Raw genomic sequence first — 22,896 nt, 5'->3', positions numbered from 1 at the left:
GCATCAGTGTCATCCACTGTTTAAAAATTAACATTCCTTATGATGTCCCTATGTAGCTTAATCAATCATTTGCTGCTGCAAGGACTGCGCTAGGAAGCTTTGAGAAGGAGACAAGTGTCCTTAAGTTTCTACATAACGTTACTGGAGTATCCCAGTTACCCTACATCCCAGCCAAGTTCAAGTTATAATAAAGCATAAAAAAGATACCAATAGACAATTTACTGAGCCAGAAGAGTGACTAATGGCGCGTACATTTTTTAAATGGTCATTAACCACTTGGGATCCGCACTATGGACGAAAGACGTCCACAGCGCGGCTCTCAAGTGCCGAGTGGACGTCTTTGGACATCCTCTTGTTGACATTCATCGTGCGCACGCTGGGTGCACGCAGTGGGGAAACAACGTGGGAAGCCGATGCGTGTGCCTGGCGGCCGCGATGTCCGTCAGGTACCCGTGATCAGCGGTGACAGCAGAGACGTGGATCTGTGTGTGTAAACACAGAGCTCCACAGAGCTCCACGTCCTGTCAGGGAGAGAGGAGACCGATCTGTGTCCCTTGTACATAGGGACACAGCATCGGTCACCTCCCCCAGTCAGTCCCCTCCCCCCACACAGTTAGAACACACCTAGGATACACATTTAACCCCTTCCTCACCCCCTAGTGTTAACCCCTTCACTGCCAATCACATTTATACAGTAAATAGTGCATTTTTATAGCACTGATCGCTGTATAAATGTGAATGGTCCCAAAATTTGGTCAAAAGTGTCCGATACGTCCGCCGCAATATCGCAGGTCTGACAAAAAAATCGCAGATCGCCGCCATTACTAGTAAAAATCATAAATCTATCCCCTATTTTGTAGGCGCTATAACTTTTGCGCAAACCAATCAATATACGCTTATTTATGCGCTGGTCAAAGTAAATTAGATGAATAAACTAATAAGTGTGAACAAGTAAATGCAGCTCAATCTAAAGTGGAGACAACTCACTGTGTAAGAAATAAATATAGGGAAGTGATGAGCGCAAATAAATTAGATAAAATATACTAAACTAATTAGAGAGTGATAAAATGCCATATAAATAAATATATATAAATAATAAATAAAAAAAATATATATATATAGTGATAAAGTGCTGTGATACTCCTCTGATGAAGCCACGTGACGATATATGTGAAAGGCTGACCGCAGGTCAGCCTGTGTTTGTAGGAGGAGTCAGGAGGTATTTAAACCCGCCCTCCTTCCTCCTTCGGGGCGTCGGTGTTCTGGTTCTGACTTTTGCGGATGTACTCAGAGATAGGCCACTTTCCTTTTCCCCTAGTACTCCCTTCTCTGCTAGCATAGGGCATGACACGTAGCCATTCCATGCTGCCTAACTAGGGTAGCATCTTAATGTTCACTCCGGGCCGGAATTTCTGTACAGGTGCAGTTTCAGCTGCCATTCGTAGCATACTGACCACTTGACCCTGGCACACCTCAGGTCACTTTCCCACCTTACGTCACTTTCCCACCTCAGGTCAGTTTCCCTGTTTCCTCTCAGACCTTTCCCTAGCACGATTACCTGAGACTCTGAGTACAAGTAAGGAATTAGGCACCCATGTGACCGGAAGTGACGTCCGTCCGTGCTATAGCTACACCAGATACTTGGATTGCTATTTTAAATCGTTTTTCTGCTGCATGTAAGCCTTTTAAATAAACATTTTTGGCTAAACGTACTTCACGATCTTGGAATCTTTACTTTCTTTCCTGGATTGGACCTGTGGACGCTGGGAATTTGTTTGGAGGCATCCATCTTTCTGAAGACCAGCCTGGTTCACAACAGATGCCCACACAAGCTGACATGCTGTTCGGGAGAGGACAACTTTACGCTGCTCTGAGCTACTGCCCTGAGGGGCTAAGGTAAGCGCTCTGTGAGCCCAGTATCAGGAAGAAAGAAGATTTTCCATTATAGGAATTACTTTGAGCATATGAAATACACCAGTTTCTGAACTTTACCTTAATGAATTGTTTCTTGCTTATATGGCATTGGATATATAAAGCATCATCTCTCATTCACTAGTACTTGAACTCTATTGTTACATCAGCACTTTATTAGCACTGTGCACATTGGCACATAATAGGCAGGATTGCCTATTCAGCACATTTTAGTTTGTGCTACAGCATTTATTGAATTGGTCCTATTTTTTGTTTTATTGTCATTATTTTGATTCGCTGGCATTTATTCTTGATTATTCAGCACTTTATCACTATATATATATATATATATATATTTTTATTTATTATTTATATATATTTATTTATACGGCATTTTATCACTCTCTAATTAGTTTAGTATATTTTATCTAATTTATTTGTGCTCATCACTTCCCTATATTTATAATATACGCTTATTGCGATTTTTTTTTAACAAAAATATGTAGAAGAATACATATCGGCCTAAACCGAGGACATTTTTTTTTTTTAATTGGGATATTATTATAACAAAAAGTAAAAAATATTGGTTTTTTTTTCAAAATTTTTATAGCGCAAAAAATAAAAATCGCAGAGATGATCAAATACCACCAAAAGAAAGCTCTCTTTGTGGGAAAAAAATGATAAAAATATAATTTGGGTATAGTGTTGTATGACCGCGCAATTGTCATTCAAAATGCGTCAGCGCTGCAAGCTGAAAATTGGTCTGAGCACGAAGGGGGTTTAAGTGCCCAGTAATGAAGTGGTTAAAAACGATCGTGTGTAGGCTCCAGAGTATTTTTCTCGACGTGAAAAATGGGCATTAAAAATTTAGAACATGCTCTAACTTTTTTCATAGTTTTTCACGTTGTCATTTTTCACGTCGTGAAAAGCGGTCGTGTGTAGGCTTTAACGACGGGAAAAAACGCGCATGCTCAGGAGCAAGTTATGAGACGGGGGCACTCGTTCTGGTAAAACGAGCGTTCGTAATGGAGATCGCACATTCGTCACGCTGAAACAGACTGAAAAGCACGAAGACAGAAAAGCGCGTATTGTCTCTCACCAAACTTTTACTAACACAAAATCAGCAAAAGCAGCCCAAAGGGTGGCGCCATCCAAATGGAACTTCCCCTTTATAGTGCCGTTGTACGTGTTGTACATCACTGCGCTTTGCTCGGGCATTTTATTTTCATGATCGTGTGTATGCAAGGCAGGCTTGACAAGAATCACGTAGAAAAAAACATATAGGCCCAGATTCTCAAAGAAGTTACGCCGGCGTATCTCGAGAAGTGTATATATACGCGGGCGTATCTATGCGCCGTACCCACAGAACCAGATACGCCTGAAAATAGGCTTCTTCCGACCGACGTAACTTTTCTGCGTTAGCATAGCGTGGGCGCATATTTACGCTGGACGCATCTGGCGCTCCCATTGATTTTGTATTCAAATATGCAAATGAGGGAGATACGCCGATTCCCGAACATACGTGCGCCCGACGCAGGCGTAAGCTGTACGTCCAGTCTAAAGTTACCCCTCATAAAGCAGGGGTAACTTTGCACCAGACAAGTGCAGGTCAGCTGGAGAGCAGCTTCAACAGCACCGTTACGGACGAGCTGAGCAACCACACTTGCAGGACAACACATCCGTATGCCAACATGCCAGGGGCAGGCATGGTCATAGCACTACTAGTGTGTTCAGAGGCGCGTAGAAGGAGGAGGGCACGGGAGAGGATCTACCGAACGCTCATGAACGTCTTTGGCATGGGGGATTCGGAGGTGTATCGCATCTTCAGATTCAACACTGCTGCCATCCTGGAAATAGCCACAACCCTGAATGATGACATCACCAGCCCAACACACCGCTCACATGCAGTGCAGCCACTGGTCAAGGTACTGGCAACACTCCATTTCCTCGCCAGCGGATCATTCCAGCGTACAAGTGGAGTAGTGGCTGGGATGTCACAAACCACCATGAGCAGATGTGTGCACCAGGTTGTCCCCGCAATCCTCACACGCATGTCCCACCACATCATCCGACCCACCCATGAGCATCTGTGGCAGAAGGCAAGTGGTGATTTTGTCAGAATTGCAGGATTCCTGCACCGTGGGGGCCATTGATTGCACCCATGTGGCACTACACCCCCCCCCCCGTGCCACAGAGCACATATACCGCAATTGTAAGCATTGGCATTCCATCAACGTACAGGTGATAGCCGATGCCCAATGCCTCATATGGCACGTCCGTGCCAAACACCCAGGGTCCAGCCACGACAGCTACATATACCGTCAAAGCAACATCCCAACAGAATTCGAACAGAACGTGTACAGGGAAAGCTGGCTGGTTGGTGAGTGACATGGGAGTCAGGCATGACTGTCCGACCCCATGATGCAGACATCACGAGGGGCACATGCACGACTAACATCCTCCTGTCTTTTCCCTTCCAGGTGACTCTGCATATGCACTTGGACCCCATCTCATGACTCCATTCCGGAATCCCCAAACCAGAGGAGAGATAAACTACAATGCTGCACACATACGTACACGTGCAGTGGTGGAACGCACATTTGGCCTCCTGAAGTCCCGTTTCCGATGCCTTGATAAGTTCCGGGGTACCCTGTATTCCCCAAACTTTGTGTAGCACTTACCCCCGAAGGAGCTGCTGGTAATTGATTGGGCCTGTACTCTGCTTTTCTACCCCAAATAATTTGTCTCAACCCGCTTGACACAGCTGTGTAACAGTGTGGATGTGAAACCTTCACTAAACGGAACAACCCCACATAACAGTGTGTATATAGTGTACCTTTATCGCTATCTGGGCATCCGTTGTTCCACCTGTTAGAATAATGAACAAGCCTCACACCAATTGTGATCAACCAAAATGTAAGTTTACTGGAACTAGTATAAAGACAGTAGTTATAATAACTGCATCAACATACAACTTACTATAATAGTGCAATGAGTGTACACAAATTATTAACACTTAAAGGTCCCTTGAGCCTCTACTGTGGCGCGTCTCCAAGTGGGACTAGTGCTCAGAGTGACAATGCCTTGACACTGGTCACCTTCCCACTTCCAGTACGGCCGCACCAAACATACCAATGCAAGGATATCAACACAGCACAATACAGTTTCTCAAGAGCTTCCCCTGAGGTATAAGGCAGCCTTTTGTCTTACTGTATCCACAGCACAAACCCTCCCAATGAGAAGTGTAGTCTCTGGTCTTCTTTGTCTTCGGCTAGCGATTATACTGCAGTGTTTGTAATCCAATGGTTTAACAAGTAATGAAGTAACATAACTGAAGAGTGATAACAATTCCTGCTATACAACACACTTGTAGATGCCTTTGGTGTAGGTATAACTTAATCATCAGTCAGCCCTCAATGAAGCATAGGATTTTAAACCTGATTGAACTCAGTCTATTTGAATGAGACCTCCCCGTAGGACTACAGGTCCCAGCAACACTGTGAAATGAGTCTAAGTGTGTTACGGGTGTTAAATAACTTCTGGGCGACAGCCCTCTCACCACTCCAGGTCTGGAAAGTTGTGAACCTCCACTCCGGCTGTCTCAGTCCTGCTGCCAGTCAGCACTGTCACACAGCTCCGCTCCGCAAGCAAACCGGACATCCACTTTGCTCCTTCAAGGGTCCTGGGTCCTCAGACCCGATCACACTGCCTCTCCAGCACACTGTGGTAAGGCAGAGTCAATGGATGTTGTTCTGCTCTGCACGATGTAGGCCCTCTTCTGAACACTCCTTCACAGATCCTTGCAGGCAGACCATGCATCCAGAAGAGACAGAAAATGGCTGCACTCTGCCTTTTATTACCCACCCACCATGCAGTTCAGCCATTTAGTGTTCATGTGAGTGAGCATTATGGGTAAGTGAGTATCTTCACAGTCAATAAACATTTTCTGCTCTGCCTGTGTAAGTTAATATATCTCTCTCACATTGGCATTTGGCTCCCTCTAGTGGTATGCAATCTTTAGCATTACATGACAAAAATACCAGTGCTACATTTGTGTGCCAGATCATCGGTGCATGTTGCATGCTACACAAATACGCCATGAGAAAGGGCCTGGAGATTGACATATGTGATGACCTGACCCCCGAACCAGACATTCCCCACCCTGCCCGAGACTACCCCATCTGCTGAAGGAACAGCAGTCAGGAATTGCCTCGTGGAACGCATCTTTGCACGTTAAACACACACATTCATCATGGCACAAGGAGAATGCACGCATGCACACCACTGTGGTCCCTAGCTCACACACACCACATCCACATCACATTGGATTAGCCCAAGTCCACCATGCAGGACTTGGGAGCAGCAAAGCCACGCCAAGGCCCCAATTATGTCGCTGTTCATTCATACCACATTCACACGGTCGTGGGGAAAACTTCTCCCCGACGACCCAGGGTGACAAACCTTACTGTCAGGAGTGTCACCCCCACATTCACACACCAGACTAAAGTCTACATGCCTCACCATGTGCAGTAATTAAGAAAAAAAAACTCATGACCTGAGCAAAACCAAACAAAAAACGCTCATCACCTGAGCAAATCTAAGGCACAACAAAAAAAATCAGTAGATACGCCGTCGTAACTCCGAATCTGCGCCGTCGTATATTTAAGCGTATTCTCAAACTTAGATACGCTTAAATGTTGCTAAGATACGAGCGGCATAAGTCTTCCTACGCCGTCGTATCTTAGCTGTCTATTTACGCTGGCCGCTAGGGGCGTGTACGCTGATTTCCGTCTAGAATATGTAAATCAGCGAGATATGCCTATTCACGAACGTACGCACGGCCGTCGCAGTAAAGATACGCCGTTTACGTAAGGCGTTTTCAGCCGTAAAGATAAACCACCAAAAAGATGGCGCAGCCAATGTTAAGTATGGACGTCGGAACCGCGTCAAATTTTTCAATTTTTACGTCGTTTGCCGCGTACACACGGTCGTTCCAAACCGATGAGAATGGTCCGACGGCCATTTCCATCGGTTCACCGCTGAAGTGGCCTGATGGTCTGATGTGCATACACACCATCGTTCCAAAAACCGATCGGGTCAGAACGCGGTGACGTCAAACACACGACGTGCTGAATAAAACAAAGTTCAATGCTTCCAAGCATACGTCAACTTGATTCTGAGCATGCACGGGTTTTGAACCGATGCTTTCTGTACTAACCATCGGTTTGGACCGATCGGGCAGCGGGCCATTGGTTCGATTTTTAAAGCATGTTTTAAAATTTTGGACCGAAGGACAACAGACCGATGGGCTATACACACGGTCGGTTTGGACCGATGAAACTGAACCTCGATCCATTCTCATCGGTTTTGTCCGACCGTGTGTACGCGGCCTTAGTCGTCTGTGAATGTGGCTGGGAGTAATTTACGGTCACGTCGAAACCAATGAGTCTTTGCGGCGTAATTTGGAGCATGCGCACTGGGATACGTCCACGGACGGCGCATGCGCCGTTCGTTCAAAACGTCATTTACGTGGGGTCATGCTTTATTTACATAAAACACGCCCACCTCTTCACAATTTGAATTAAGCGCGCTTATGCCGGCACATTTACGCTACGCCGCCGTAACTTAGGACGCAAGTGCTTTGTGAATACAGCACTTGCCTCTCTAACTTGTGGCGGTGTAACGTAAATTACATACGCTACGCCCGCATAACTTTAAGCCGCCATACGTGAATCTGGCTAATAGTTTTTTCTAGGACATTAAAAATGGTCGTGTGTACGCGGCTTAAGACTGTGTGGCTGGCTGCAGATACTCTAGCTTGGGAAAGAACCTTGGGCAAAACAGCCTCCCATACAAGGGTGAGCTACATATCCTTAGGGTGGTGCAGCAAGAATTCATTCTGAGAGGGTCAGACCGCAGCTCCCTGCCAAAATGAGAGCACCTCAAGCAGTAGCTAAATTCTCTCTCCATACTTCAGGCTCTCTCCATGTTTGTCTCTTTTTTTTTGACTTTCTGGTGCAGTCTTTTTTTTATTCATTTAATTTAATGGAAATATTAGAAACTAATGGTAACAACTCAGTTTTTGTTCTAATTTATTTTCTCTAGATTTACAAAACTGTATAGCATATTGTATATCTGTGGCAGGATCATTGCAGTTTTCGGTCCTTCTGGAGAAAACTAAAGTAAATAGCTCTATTCGCTCTGTAAAGCCATAAAAATTAACACAATAAATAAATATTCTTAGTTTTCTAGATTGAAATATTTAGTTGGCATAGAAAAGTTTACATGACATTTTATTAAATAAGAACTTACACATGACTTTGTTCAATACAGAAACATTTACATTTAACATTTGCAATAATATTTTCTATAACCAACATTGTACTTAGGACTAGGAGTGAACCTATATGTGATAAATCCCTATAGAAATAAATAGGGCTCTTGGCTTTTCAATATCCATCTTAAAGTGAAACTAAACCTTCTTCTTCACAGCCAAGAAATCGGTCTGATTTGTAGTTGTTATGCTGCACATGGGATCAGTTATGACACCATCCATTTGATTGGCTTGACAGTTCTGTTAAGATTATAAGCAATTGTGACAGTTAGCATTCATGAGATAAGAAGGAGAAGGCACGGCCATCTAAGTGTATCTTATTTATTATTAGGGTGTAAACAATGCTGTATCCTGGCCTAGGACAACAAGGCCCAGGCTTGCGCTACACTGTTAGGCAAATTAGTTTAGCACCCCCATAAATCGGACGCACTGCTTCCAGTATGTGGGCGGTTGGCATTCTGTAACTGTGGGGGTGGGGGGGGGGGCGTCACTTCAAATTTTTTACCAGCCCTGTCCCACTGCAGAGATTTCCCTTCACTTCCTGTCCCATAGCCAAACAGGAAGTGAGAGGAAATCTATGCAAATTAAGGCAAACCATTGCCCCCCCCCCCCCGGCCATCAGAACTAGTGTCCTTGACAAGAAGGGGTGGGTCATATTTAAATTAGGGGGTGCATGCGTTTAGTCAGGCCTAGGGCAGCACAAAACCTAAATACATCCCTGGGTGTAAAATCAAGAAAAAAGATTGGACTCACAGGATGGGGGGGGGGGGGGGATTTCACAGGCACATCATGTATCCCAGCTGTCTGCAAATATCAATAATAATAAAGTGAAAAAAATGTGCAAAAAAGTGCAAAAATAAGTCCCAAAATGAATGACATAGATGATGCTGTCAGAATGGGAACGCTGAATAGGCTGAATATCCGCTCAGTGACTGCTTAATACTTGACTGATGATAAACGTATCCCTTAATGGGCTCACAGGACTCTTACCTCCAGGCCAATAGTAAAAGGGCATCAAATGTACACCACACTGGCAGCCTTCTATGGATAGTCCCAGCAGCTCCTTCCTGTGGACTGGTAAACCTTTCCTTAACAGATCCAGCAGTGCTCAGACCCAAATGAATAGGAGAGAGAACAAAAGAGGAGGTACTCCAATAGTAAGGTACCGTAGGCTCAGGTGATAATTTTAATGTAGAAAAACCTGCGCTTACATTAAAAAAACTAAAACTGTGCAGCAAAGATAAAAAAACGAGCGGCGTCCACAGCGCCGGCTTACGTCACTCCAGGTGTACGTCCGTCCAATCCCTACGCGTTACGACACGGGGTCCCGCCCACATATGAAAATGGTGTTCAAACCACACATGTGAGGTATCGCTGCGAACGTTAGAGCGAGAGCAATAATTTTGGCCCTAGACCTCCTCTGTAACTCAAAACATGTAACCAGTAAAATTTAAAGCATCGCCTATGGGGATTTTTAAGTAGCAAAGTTTGGCCCAATTCCACGAGCGTGTGCAATTTTGAAGGGTGACATGTTAGGTATCTATTTACTCGGCTTAACTTCATCTTTCACATTATGCAAAATCATTGAGCTAACTTTACTGTTTTTTTTTTATAGCACAAAACATTTTTTTTCCCCAAAAAAACGCGTTAAAAAATTGCTGCACAGATACCGTGCGAAATAAAAAGTTGCAACGACCGTCATTGTATATATATATATATATAGGCCGGGATTCAGAAAGATTGGCGTTTCTTTAGAGCGGCGTAGCGCATCTGATATGCGCTACACCGACGTAACCTAGAGTGGCTCGTACTGTATTCACAAAGCACTTGCTCCCTTTCTTACGCCGGCGTAACGTAAAATGGCCAGCGTAAGCCCGCGTATTCAAAGTAGGCTGGTAGTGGGGCGTGTTGTATTAAAATTAATCGTGACCCCATGTAAATGCATGGCCGATTGAATGGCGCATGCGCGCGCATGCTCAGAATCACGTCGCAAATACTCCCTAAGATATGTTGGCTCAATGCTTTCGACCTGAACGTAACCTACGCCCAGCCCCATTCACGTACGACTTACGCAAACGACGTAAAATACGACGCTGTTCCGACGTTTCCGACGTCAATACCTTAACATGACTTACCCCTGCTTTATGAGGGGTAAACTTATGCCGGACGTACGCCTTACGTAAACGGCGTAGCTTAATGCGACGGGCGCAAGTACATTCGTAAATCGGCGTATCTAGGTCATTTGCATATTTGACACGTAAATCTACGGAAGTGCCCCTTGCGGCCAGCGTAAATATGCACCCAAGATACGACGGTCGTATCTTTGCCAAATTCAGGTATATCTGAGTTCCAGAATACGCGGAAAGATACGACGGCGCACATTTGGACTTACGACGGCGTATCTAGAGATACGCCGTCGTAAGTCCTTTCTGAATCCCGGCCATAATGATTTGGGTTTCTATGTAATTTTCTAGCAAATAAATGATGATTTTTACATGTAGGAGAGAAATGTCAGAAGTGGTCTGGGTGCTCCAGAACGCCTGAATGTGCTCCCTGCATGTTGGGCCTCTGTATGTGGCCACGCTGTGTAAAAGTCTCACACATGTGGTATCGCCATACTCGGGAGGAATAGCAGAATGTGTTTTGGGGTGTAATTTGTGGTATGCATGTACTGTGTGAGAGAAATAACTTACTAATATGACAATTTTGTGAGAAAAAGAAAGGAAAAAACAAATCTTGATTTTGCAAAGAATTGTGGAAAAAATTACAATTTAAAAAAACTCACCATGCCTCTTTCTAAATACCTTGGGAATGTCTTATTTCCAAAAAGGGGTCATTTGGGCGGGTATTTGTACTTTTCTGGCTTGTTAGGGTCTCAAGAAATGAGATAGGCCGTCAGTATTTTAGGTGTAATCAATTTTCAGATATTGGCACTATAGCCTGTGGACTCTATAACTTTCACAAAGACCAAATAATATACACCAATTTGTACTTATTTTTACCAAAGATTATGTAGCAGTATAAATTTTTACCAAAATTTATGAAGAAAAACTACTTATTTGCAAAATTGTTTAACAGAAACAAAGAAAAATGTCTTGTTTTACAGAATTTTCTTTTATAGCGCATTTTTTTTTAAAAATCTAACAGGTGATTAAATATCACCAAAAGAAAGCTCTATTTGTCTGAAAAAAATGACCAAAATTTCATATGGGTACAGTGTTGTATGAGTAAATTGTCATTCAAAATGTGAGAGCACCGAAAGCTGAAAATTGGTCAAGCGGTTAAAGTATATATGACCAATGCTATTATTGTCTCAAAATATAATTGTGCAGACTGATCACACTGGGCCCCCTGACCTGCTGGGCCCCGCAGAAGTCACGTGGTCTACTAAAGCTACAGTGGAATCCTTACATATACTCAATAAAGAAGGGAAACATTTGTTTTAATAATTTTTAGAAAAGCAGATGGAACTGTCTTATTGTTTATTGAAACAATCAAAATGTTAAATAGAATTTACGTAATTTGCGAAAATTATACCAGTGGTAAAGAGCATTTGTGGCTCTTAATTTTTCCGCTACTCCAGACCAGATACATAAGATAAATGAAGGCATTGCATTAAGGCATGAAAGTTATAAGTACAGTATATTGTATATACAGTATATATATATAAATATATGATACATGTTTCCGTAATCTTAAAGGAGTTGTAAAGGGATTTTTTTTTTACCTAAAATTAATGTCTGCAAGGTAGACAGAAAGAATAGTGTAATGATTCTGTTAAAAAACGAGTAAATACCTATTAAATTCCTTCATCTATATCACCTCCAGCCTTCTAGTTTCTGTTCTCTCATTCACTTCCTGGTTTGCGGCGCTCATTCATGTAAGAACTACATTTCCCCAGTATGCATTGCGGCACGCCCAGTAATTTGACACCTCCTTGAAGTCTCTAACACGTAGAGAGAGTCCTGCCGCACAGATGTCGTTCCCAGGAGGGGGTGAGCACGTTACTGACCTCCGCAGTAAAGCCTCCTTTTACGGTAGTGAGTAACAATCAGACACGCAGGAAAGTGAACAGAACAGAGAAGAAATAGAGCAACTTCTGAGCAAAAACGAACAATGAGGAAGTGAAAAAGAGGAATGTCTGCAGGTAAAGCATGCTTATTATGAAAAATACATTTTTCCTTTACAACCCCTTTAAAAGTATATCTACGCCCAAAACTTTTGTATTTTAGTTTGCCATTTGTGTGCAATATGAAAGAGTTCACTCCCTGTACTGTGAGCATAATAGGAAACAGAAGATTTTTTAGAAAAAAAAATTCAAAAAACGAATTTAAAGTGTTGCTGGACTGTTTTGTGGGGATTTAAAGTGCCAGCAACTACCAGAGATGGGCTGGGGGTTTTAAAATGCTGCTGACCAACAATGATTGTGGAATTTGGGGGATTTTTCTTTTATAGTGCCATTGACCACCATGGATGGTGGAATTGTTTTTTCACTTTCAATACATTTTTGTTAACACATTCTATGTGCATCTTAATTTATATTGTAAAACACCTCAATACCAGCAGTTTTTTTCACTCCAAACAATAAGGCAAAAAAATACTTTACAAAGAAGGGTCATTTTGGGGGTGTTTGTACTGTCCTGTCATTTTCATGTGATATAATTTTTACAAAAAAGTTAGGGAAACAGGTTATTTTCAAAATTGGCCAGTCTTATTTCCTTTATAGTAGAAAATAAAACCCCTAGTGGTTATTAACTGCCACCATAAGAAAGCTCTATTTGTTTTAAAACAAAATATATTTATTTGGGTACAATGTTGTTGTTTTGTTGTCAGTCAAACCATACCAGTACTGGAACTAAAAAAATGCCTAGATGGGAAAGGAATGTAACATGATGGTCCTGAAGTTGTCAAGACCACTAGAGAGTCAAATGTCAAAGACAGAAAAAGCATGTGAAAGAATGAGTAAAGCCCCGTACACACAATTTCCGATAGAAAAAGTCGACCATGTGTTATGCCCCATCGGGAGTAATTCCATCCGTTTACATAGAGAACATGTTCTATTTACTCCGATGGAATTCCGTCGGAATGCCGATGTGAATTTGGTCCGACAAAGGTCCGATCGTGTGTACAGGGCATAACACTTTTTTCTCTACATCAAGCAATGTGAAGACCAAGATGGAAAGATTTGGAAGCAATCATTTTCAATTGAACCCAGCGTTATAGGGGCCTATTCACACCTACGCATTTACAGACTTACTGGCCAGATCACCCAGGTGACAATAAGGAAATAAAGCCTTAAAAAAGGAAGTGAATGCAGCCCTCACATCTAAGAATTAGTAAGCTGCAATATAATAAACCTCCTGGGCAGATCCACTTTCAAATTACCCACGTTTGTATCGTGTTTTGAATCCTCAAAACAAGATACGACGGCATCTGGGTTAGATCCGACAGCTTACGTCTTCGTACGCCTTCGGATCTAAGATGCAATTCTCGGCGTCCGCTGGGTGGCGTTCACGTCGTTTTCCGCGTCGAGCATGCAAATGAGCTATTTCCGACAAAACACGAACGTACGAGCGGACGGCGCATACCTTTCGTCGTCTCTAGTCGGCTTTTTCCAGCGTATAGTTAAAGCTGGTATTTCGTGGCGTATAGTTAGACCTTCCATGTTAAGTATGGCGATCTTTGTGGATCTGCCCCTTTATGTTTAATACTGCATTAACGTTATTGCTATCACAAGAGAAGAACAAGTCCCCTTATAATAGCACTATACAGTGGCAGGAACTCTTCAAACACAGATTGTGTCTCATCAGCTGCTTCCCCCTGCTACAACAGCATTTATCACAGAGGAGATGGGGGGAACAAAATCCCTCCATCTTCTCTGTGGGAAGCTGTCCTGGTCCTTATTATGGTCCTAGGGTCTCAAGTGGAACGTAAGTGCCCTAGGAACCACTGTGAGTGTGGCAGGAGGGGTGGGGCTTCAAGCCCCTGTAAAAGTGTTGGATGACTGTATATAAAAAATACAGTATAAATGTAAAAATGTGTTGTACTGCTTAATTAGTAAAGCAGCATAAGGAAGATTGATGAATTTACAAAAACACTTGATGGTAACCAATAGAAGCTTCTCTTAACCACTTGACCTTGTTACTTTAACTGACAATTATGTAGTCATGCAACGCTGTACCCAAATACAATTTATATTATTTTTATCTCCAAAAATAGAGCTTTCTTTTGGTGGTATTTGATGACCTCTGCGGGTTAAATTTTTTTTGCGCTATAAATGAAAAAAGACCAAAAATTTGGAAAAATAACAAACAAATATTTTTGTACTTTATGCCATAAAACACATGCAATAAAAAAAATTGAATTTATTAATCAATTTAGACCAGTATGTATTCTGCTTCATATTTTTGGTAAAATCCTATAAGTGTATATTGATTGGTTTGTGCAAAAGTTATAGTGTCTACAAACTATGGGATATATATATATATATTATATATATATATTATATATATATATATATATTATATAATATTTATTTATACAAATAAAGGCGGTGGTGATTAGCGACTTATAGCGGAACTGCCATATTGCGCGGAAAGTCAGTCACTAATTGACACTTTTTGGGAACCAGTGACACCAATACAGTGATCAGTGCTAAAAATATGCATTGTCACTGTACTAATGACACAGGCTGGGAAGGGGTATAAACATCCGGGGCGATCAAATGTTAAATGTGTGCCTAGCCAGTGTTTTAGTGTACTGTGGGAGGTGCTAATTACTAGGGAAAGACATCGATCTTAGCCCTGTTTTGCAGGAACTCAGGATCCATGCCTTCCCTCCTATCCTGCCTTGTTTACATAGGCAGACCGCCGTTCTGGATGATCGGTGGGTGCCAGCGGACATTGAGTCCACTGTACCCACAGATCAGCTCCCGCTTTTTATAATCACAGTGGGAGCAGGCCACCGTCAGGTCAGATCACGTGCTAGGTATGTGATCCGATGCAGCAGTGTCACCTTACCGCCGTATATGTAAGTTATATGGTTGGCAAGTGGTTAATTGTTTTGGTACAGTAGATCTAACAGCTAACTCTTTTGCCATTAACCTTTTTGTCATCTTATAAAATTTCTAAATGGAGATGGAAAGTTAAAGTAGAGTATGTAAAAGGAAAGGAAGACATGTTGAAATGAACGAAAAGAATTTAAAAAATAACAGGTGCAATAAAAAAAAAAACTGATAATATTACATTAGTGTGATATACATTCTCTGTGCAAGTCTCAGACATTTTTTTCCTATATGGCAGAAAAGACTGGAAATCTTGTATTCTTTCGGAAAACAATAAAATACAATTTGACCTTTATAAATATACTGTGTTATTGCACTACATACACCATCATTGCTTCTTGCACTTGATTTTGAATATATTATTGTGTCTGAATATTTAGTTCCTTATGAAATAAAAGAGAGTAAATGTTGTCTGATAGTGAGTTCATCCTTGGAATGAATACATTTGAAGGAAAGAGTGCATATTACATTACTATACACACTTGGTTTTAGAATGTAGTTCAGATTGAGACTTATCTGATTCCTTAGTCCACAGAGCTCCAAGTATATATAGTCATTCAATACAATTTTCTTCTAGCTGCAAGCTTTTTTTTCCGATATACAAAAGTAAAAAAAAAAAAAAAAATGTTGACTTGTCTTTAATCAGAGGCAAACCAATGTCATCCTTCATGCATCATTCAGTAAAATAAAGTCTTTTAAAATCAATTGTAATGTTATTCTGAATAGATTAGCATTTGGTATCCAAGATAAGGTCCCAGATGTTTCATAATGATCATTATTTAGGAACACTTATTTTACATTAATTGCGGTTAATGTAAATTGGAGGGGTCCAAATTGTTTTAGTCAAGTGAACCTATTTTAAATGATCCTTTAGTGTTCTACTGGTGGGAAATTTGCTTCTGTGATATCCAGGGTGTCAGGTAATACGTTCCCTGAAAACTGCAAGAGAAAAAAATAAATGGGAATTATAAAAAGTTGTAGAGGCACCTTGTTATTTTAATTGTACCCAATAAATATGACACAAATTAGTTCTTTTTTTTCTAAAGTTAACCTGACATGTTTTCTGAATATTTTCAAGTACAGGCGGTCCCCTAGTTACAAACATCCGACTTACAAACGACTCCTGGGTCCTGGAGCATGATGGGACTGTGACGTCATAAGAGGCCTATATAAATCGCCGCCGCCTCGCACACCCGGCATTACAGCGGGAGGAAGCGTTGAGTCAACATAAGAAGAAAAGAAGACCGGGCTGGCCGCCGCTAGTAAAAGAGCTTCAAAGAAGATAGCGGTGGCCAGCCCCGAAAAAGGCACCGGAGAGTGAGCGGGAGAAGAACCGGGGAGCGCTGAGACGACAGCGGAGAGCGGAGAAGATGGATGAAGACCCTACGGAGAGCGGAGAAGACCCCCGGAGAGTGGAGAAGACCCCCGGAGAGCGGAGAAGACCCCCAGAGAGTGGAGAAGACCCCCGGAGCTGACTAATAAATTATTTTAAAACCCTGTGTTTATTTTCTTTACACTTTCCCTCCAGGTGAATGGGTAGGGGTACGATGTACCCCCCATACTCATTCACCTGGGGTGGGGGGGCCGGTACCCTGGGGGCCCCCTTATTAAAGGGGCTTCCAGATTCCGATTTGAGCCCCCCCCGCCCGCAGACCCCGACAACCAACGGCCAGGGTTTTCGGGAAGAGGGGCCCTGTCCTTATCAACATGGGGACTGGGTTCTTTAGGGTGGGGGGGCCGCAGGGCGCCCCAGAGCACCCACTCCCCCCATGTTCAGGGCATGCGGCCTGGTATGGCTCAGGAGGGGGGGGCGCTCGCTCGTCCCCACTCCTTTCCTGACCGGGCCGGCAGCGTGCTTGGATACGGGTCTGGTATGGATTGTGGGGGAACACCCACGCCATTTTTTCGGCGTAGGGGTTCTCCTTACAATCCATAACAGACCTAAGGGCCTGGTATGCCCCTGGGGGGGAACCCATGCCGTTTTTTTTTATTTAAAATTTGGCGTGGAGTTCCCCCTCATGATTCATACCAAACGCCGCAGCTCGAATTGGCGGGAATCCAAGTCGGATCCCCGTCGCTTCTATGATGCGCTCGCTGGAATGTGCTTTTCCTATTCCAGCGAGTGCGAGATGTCGGCACCATGTCCGTGCTGGAAACACATTCTCGGCGACAGGTACTGTACTTACAAACAGAGGGAGACAACAGGAAGTGAGAGGAAATCTACCCCTAGGAAGGGAAATTCACTCCTGTAAGAGATATTGTTGGAAAAAGGTAACACCACTGATGCTTTATCACCAAACAACCCAACATTTTTGATGACATCACTTCCGGTTTACTGTCCACACTGGTTGTTGGTCCCTTCCCATTGACGTCACTTCCTGGATACGGCTTCCATGCTGTATCAGACAGCCTAGCTGTCTTCCCAGTATCCAGGAGAGTTGTGGCTTCCATCTGCTGGCCACTTCAGAATATGCTATCAAAGAATTACACCTCCGGATATCCCTTGAGACTCCTTGGACTACCAGAACGCCGGACTACCTGCTATATTACTAATATGATGTGCTCCTACACATCCATCCTTAAGTGTTTTTAGCCCTTTTGGGATATAACGTTTTACTACTGCACTTAGAGCACCTTTTTTTCTTTTCAATTTTTCTAAAGTTAACCCAACATGTTTTCTGAATATTTGCAAGTACAGGTGGTTCCCTAGTTACAAACATCCGACTTACAAACGACTCCTACTTACAAACGGAGGGAGACAACAGAAGTGAGAGGAAATCTACCCATAGGAAGGGAAATTCACTTCCTGTAAGAGTTATAATGGGAAAATGTACCTCCACTGATGCTTTATCACCAATCCTTGTTTTTACAACAACCCAGAATTGTCTAAATCCAATTGCCTTTGGGACAGAAAGTGAAATCTTCTGAACAGAGGCACAAACAGCAAAAAAAAACATTACATGGGGTGTTAATCCTTCCCTATGCTATCCGAAAAGATTAAAACAATTTTTTTTTAGCTGGAGCTACTCTTAAAAAATGTACCTGTTCCAAATTACAAACAGATTCAACTTAACCTCCCTGGCGGTATGATTCTTTCAGAAAAAACATGCTGAAAGCGGTACCATTATTTGCAAGGAAATTTGGCGTTTTATATTGTAGGTCTGTAATTTTTAGAAATAACTCACTTAAATCTGACCAAACAAGATTCTAATAGGCATCCCGGTATGACATTTTTTTAAAAACAAAATTATAAATTATAATATATAAATAATATAAATAATTATAACAAATAATAATATAATTATAATAAAATTATTCAATAATGTAATCAAATCAAAATCACTGAAATTTGCTCAGTTGCAGAATTGTTGCTGTCATTATTTTTTTTTTTTATGACGAATTTCCCCACATATCGCTATCGCACCATTCTGCAAGTGATTATAATTTATTATCGCTGTTTTTTAGCTGATCTAAAACTATTTTTGACATAAAGGGACACTTTTGGTTGCTATGGACAATCTACAGTTTGCAGGGAGAAAGAAACGTTTTTATTATATAAAAGTACATGTAGGGCACTGGGCAGACCACTAGGGACAAGGGGGGTGTGTATTTTTTACATACAGTACTGTAATCTATAAGATTACAGTATACTGTATGTAAAGTGTTTGTTTACTTTTTTGAATTTGGCGCCGTCTCTCCGTCCCCGTGCGTCGTAACGTCACAGGGAACGGAGATCGCGTCACACAGAGGCACTGTGTGAATCGAGCGAGGTCCCGCTCGCTCACACAGCGCGGTGGCATCGCTGGATCCAGGGACAAGGTAAGTAAACCATGCCTGTAGATCTAGCGAGGCAAGCCCCGAGTCTGACTCGGGGTTACCGCTCGCAGCAGGAAATCTAACCCCGAGTCAGACACGGGAACTACCGCCAGGCAGGTATAAAGGGGTTATAAAGGTAAAACATATTTTTCCTAAATAGCTTCCTTTACCTCAGCACAGTCTTCCTTCACTTACCTTATCCTTCGATTTTGCTTTTAAATGTCCTTATTTCTTCTGAGAAATCCTCACTTCCTGTTCTTCTGTCTGTAACTCCAAACAGTAATGCAAGGTTTTCTCCCTGGTGTGGAGTGTCGTGTTTGCCCACTCCCTTGGACTACAGGAGAGTCAGGACGCTCTCTATGTTGCAGTTAGAAAAAGGAGCTGTGTGTTAGTGGGCGTCCTGACTCTCCTGTTCGCCCCCTCCCCTCTTAGGGAGGGGGCGAGCACGACACTCCACACCAGGGAGAAAGCCTTGCATTACTGTGTGGAGTTACAGACAGAAGAACAGGAAGTGAGGATTTCTCAGAAGAAATACGGACATTTAAAAGCAAAATTGAAGGATGAGGTAAGTGAAGGAGGACTGCACTAAGGTAAAGGAAGCTATTTAGGGATTTTTTTTTTACCTTTAAGAACAAACCTACAGACTCTATCTTGTTTGTAACCCAGGGTCCGCCCTACGCCCTACATGCACCTCCCTTGTTCAGGAAAGTAGCTTTCTGGGATTGTTTTTAGCTTTCAGACAACCCTGCTATTCCCCAATCTCAGAAGATAGTGGCCAGTAAGGGAACTTTCATTCACCCCTGTAATAAACCTGACTACTGAGAATTATTGTGAGATCCTGGAGGGTGGGTGGAGCTTTTGTTTTTCGCCCAATGAGTATAGCATCATGCACCTAATTTCAAACATGCACCATATGACTTTACACTTATCGCTAAAAACAAAAAAAGCCCCCCAAGATCTCATAGTTTAGAAAAAGATCTCCCTGGACACAGCCTTCCCAGGGTGCATCAGTGAGGCCCTGGCTATGTCACCGGTGCCTAAGGCCCCGTACACACGAGAGGATCGATCCGCTGAAATTGATCCGCGGATCGGTTTCAGCGGATAGATCCGCTGGTGTGTACGATCCAGCGGATATTTATCCGCGGATATATTTCGGGCTAGACCTATTTCCAGCGGATAAAAATTTCTTAGCATGCTAAGAAATCTATCCGCTGGAATCGGCTCCAGCGGATCGATCCGGTGGTCTGTACAGACTCACCGGATCGATCCGTCCGAACCCATCCCTCGCATGCGTCGTAATGATTCGACGCATGCGTGGAATTCCTTATATGACAGCGTTGCGCACGTCGCCGCGTCATCATCGCGGCGATGGCGCGACACGTCATCGCGATGGGAATTCGGCGCGGATTTCGATCCGATGGTGTGTACACTCCATCGGATCAAAATCCTCAGAGGATTTATCCGCGGAAACGGTCCGGAGGACCGTATCCGCGGATAAATCCTATCGTGTGTACTAGGCCTTAGAGAAACCAGGAAGTGGGAAGGGAAGGTAAGGGGGCCCATAGGACTATTTTATCTGTACATGTAATGTAAGTATAAGTACTAATTTTATATTTCTTACAGATAAATGAACAAAGTATCTTCAGTACACTACAATAACAGATTTTTATTAATTATTATTTAAAACACTGCGCCACAGATTCACTTTTGAAAACTTTTAATCAAGTACGCCTGCAGCCCTTCCCACTATCTAGTGCCAATTGCACTAAGATGTTCAACTTATAAACTTTTATTTCTTATTGCACATTATTACAAGTGGAAATCATGCATGAATTGTGTGGTGCAAGTCAAATAGGATTCTAAAGGACATTTATTAATGAACTTTTTAGGACATTAATGGACTTTTATGTCTTACTGCACATTATGACTAGTGGCACTTTATTGGTATTTTAACACATTGTTTATTTTATTATTTGTATTACTAATGTGAAGTGTATAGATATGTATTGACACCTAGTACTAATTCATTTAGGCAAACAGATTTTTTTGCTTTTATTCACAGCAGATTGTATAAAACAATAGTCTCACCTGTGGTAAGGCTGTGTTTGAATTATGAGTATCAACTGTAGCAAGAGAAGGGATGCGGGAGTCTGGGATTGTCTTGTTCTCTTTCTTTCCCAACTTTGAACTGCGAACTACAAAATAATGTATTACTTATCTGACAGTAGTTATTTACAATATCAAAAAATTTCAAATTAAGCTTTTTTACTATCTCCATGTCAATTTGTATTTAGCAAGTACAGAAAATATTGCATAATCTTGCCAAAAATGCAGTATCCTTGTGACTTCTTGTGAACTGACCTGAAACATAAAAAGTTCCTAATTCTCCCACCCCCCATATAATGGCATTGAACAAGGGCAGAGCAAGGCTACGTTAACATCTCTGTGGCTGGGGACATGCATAAAGTTGTGTGCATTCCCAACCTGCAGAGAAACGCACTGCAATTTAGAAGATGCGCAGGGATGTGATTAATTCTGATTGTTAGTACACAGCTTTCGATTGACGACCACGACAGTTAATCCGATATTATCCGACTGGACAAGCAGGATTTTTTTTTTATTCAATACCAGATCGTACGATTTTCGAAAACCAGTCTGCATTGTCATTTTGATGGAGTCTATAATGAAAGTAGAAGAGACCATTTTATAGAACCCCATGCTCATCAGGTAGACTCTTGCACCCACAATCCTAAAGCTCTCCAAACATGTCATACTGTAACTGTATAACTGTACAATCTCCATTATTTCCCAAAGCTTTATAATATGAGTGTAGCGCCCCCTTGCTTTCAGCATGGGCACTACGCTAAATTTAGTGGGAATGGGAGAGTTACTTTGCTCCCATTCGTGGTTTGTCTAAATTTGGGACTTCTGTAATTCCAGGAATGTCCACTGGGTCAGTCTGTGGTTCCAGGGGTGCAATACCACACCCCTTGCCGGCAGTTGGCGCCAGAGGGGTTCTGGCAGAGCAAGTTTTCCCCAGCAGCCAATTAGAGGAGTTTTTCCTCGCTGGGCATGCTGGGGGAGAGTATATCTGTGACAGGGGTCATGTGTTGAGAAATCTTCGCGGGGTCCCCGTTCCAGGTGCGGTATCCACCTTCAGGGTACGCGCTTCCATGGACCCCGCCAGCGCGGGCCCACCTGGCCAAAGCTGAAAACTGCATTGAACCTCATCCTGAGAAAAAAAGGGACCCCAGTGTTTCGCTGGGTTCCATGACCTGTTGAGAGAATCCCAGTCTGGGATCGGGCGTCCGGACCACTGACAGGTATGCTTGCTGTCATCCGGGGGCCTATATAGGAAAAGTCAACTGGGAGGATTCGCTCTCTTTATCCACCTAAGTCCTTTATTGAAATTGGCCTGTGGCAGAGGCCCTAGAGCCGGGTCTGTGAGAGAGACCTATTCCTCCCACCTAGTTCAGAGTGACACTTTGGCTGCCAGGCCTATTATAGGGGTCTGTCCGGAGGCACTTTACCCACTCCAGGTAGAGTGGCGACGAGTTACAAAATTGGTACTATACAGAGCAGTATTGACTGCTCCATTTACTATCCAGTCCTGATACCGCAATGTTCTCTTCTCTTTCCTTCATCAACCTTGACCTTCCCAATTCATGTTGATGTTGGCCGTGTTTGGCCTGGACAATAAAGCATTGAAAACCCTTTTATTGGCTGTCTGGACCTTCACTCTCTATTGCTGTTCTCACAACTACACCCCTAG

The 22,896-nt window shown here is 42.8% G+C and overlaps 1 protein-coding gene across 2 annotated transcripts in view; it reads right to left on the bottom strand.

Moving 5' to 3' along the window:
* Positions 1 to 15,592: 15,592 nt before the first annotated feature.
* CDKL2 (cyclin dependent kinase like 2) overlaps positions 15,593 to 22,896 on the bottom strand; it is a 79,435-nt gene continuing 72,131 nt past the window's right edge. The window contains exons 12-13 of one of the 2 annotated variants that reach the window (XM_040327696.1): positions 21,213 to 21,319; positions 15,593 to 16,247 (exon numbers count right to left, since the gene is read on the bottom strand). In XM_040327696.1, the coding sequence (XP_040183630.1) occupies positions 16,179 to 16,247; positions 21,213 to 21,319 (176 nt within the window). In that variant the 3' untranslated portion in view covers positions 15,593 to 16,178. The remainder of the gene's footprint in view (positions 16,248 to 21,212; positions 21,320 to 22,896) is intronic. The other variant, XM_040327706.1, reaches the window with a different exon arrangement.

The sequence above is a fragment of the Rana temporaria genome, chromosome 1 (genome assembly GCF_905171775.1).
Source record: "Rana temporaria chromosome 1, aRanTem1.1, whole genome shotgun sequence".
In the NCBI taxonomy this organism is placed as follows: Eukaryota; Metazoa; Chordata; class Amphibia; order Anura; family Ranidae; genus Rana; species Rana temporaria.
Note: the sequence above shows the minus strand (reverse complement) of the source record. Positions and strands in the feature narration are given on the sequence as shown.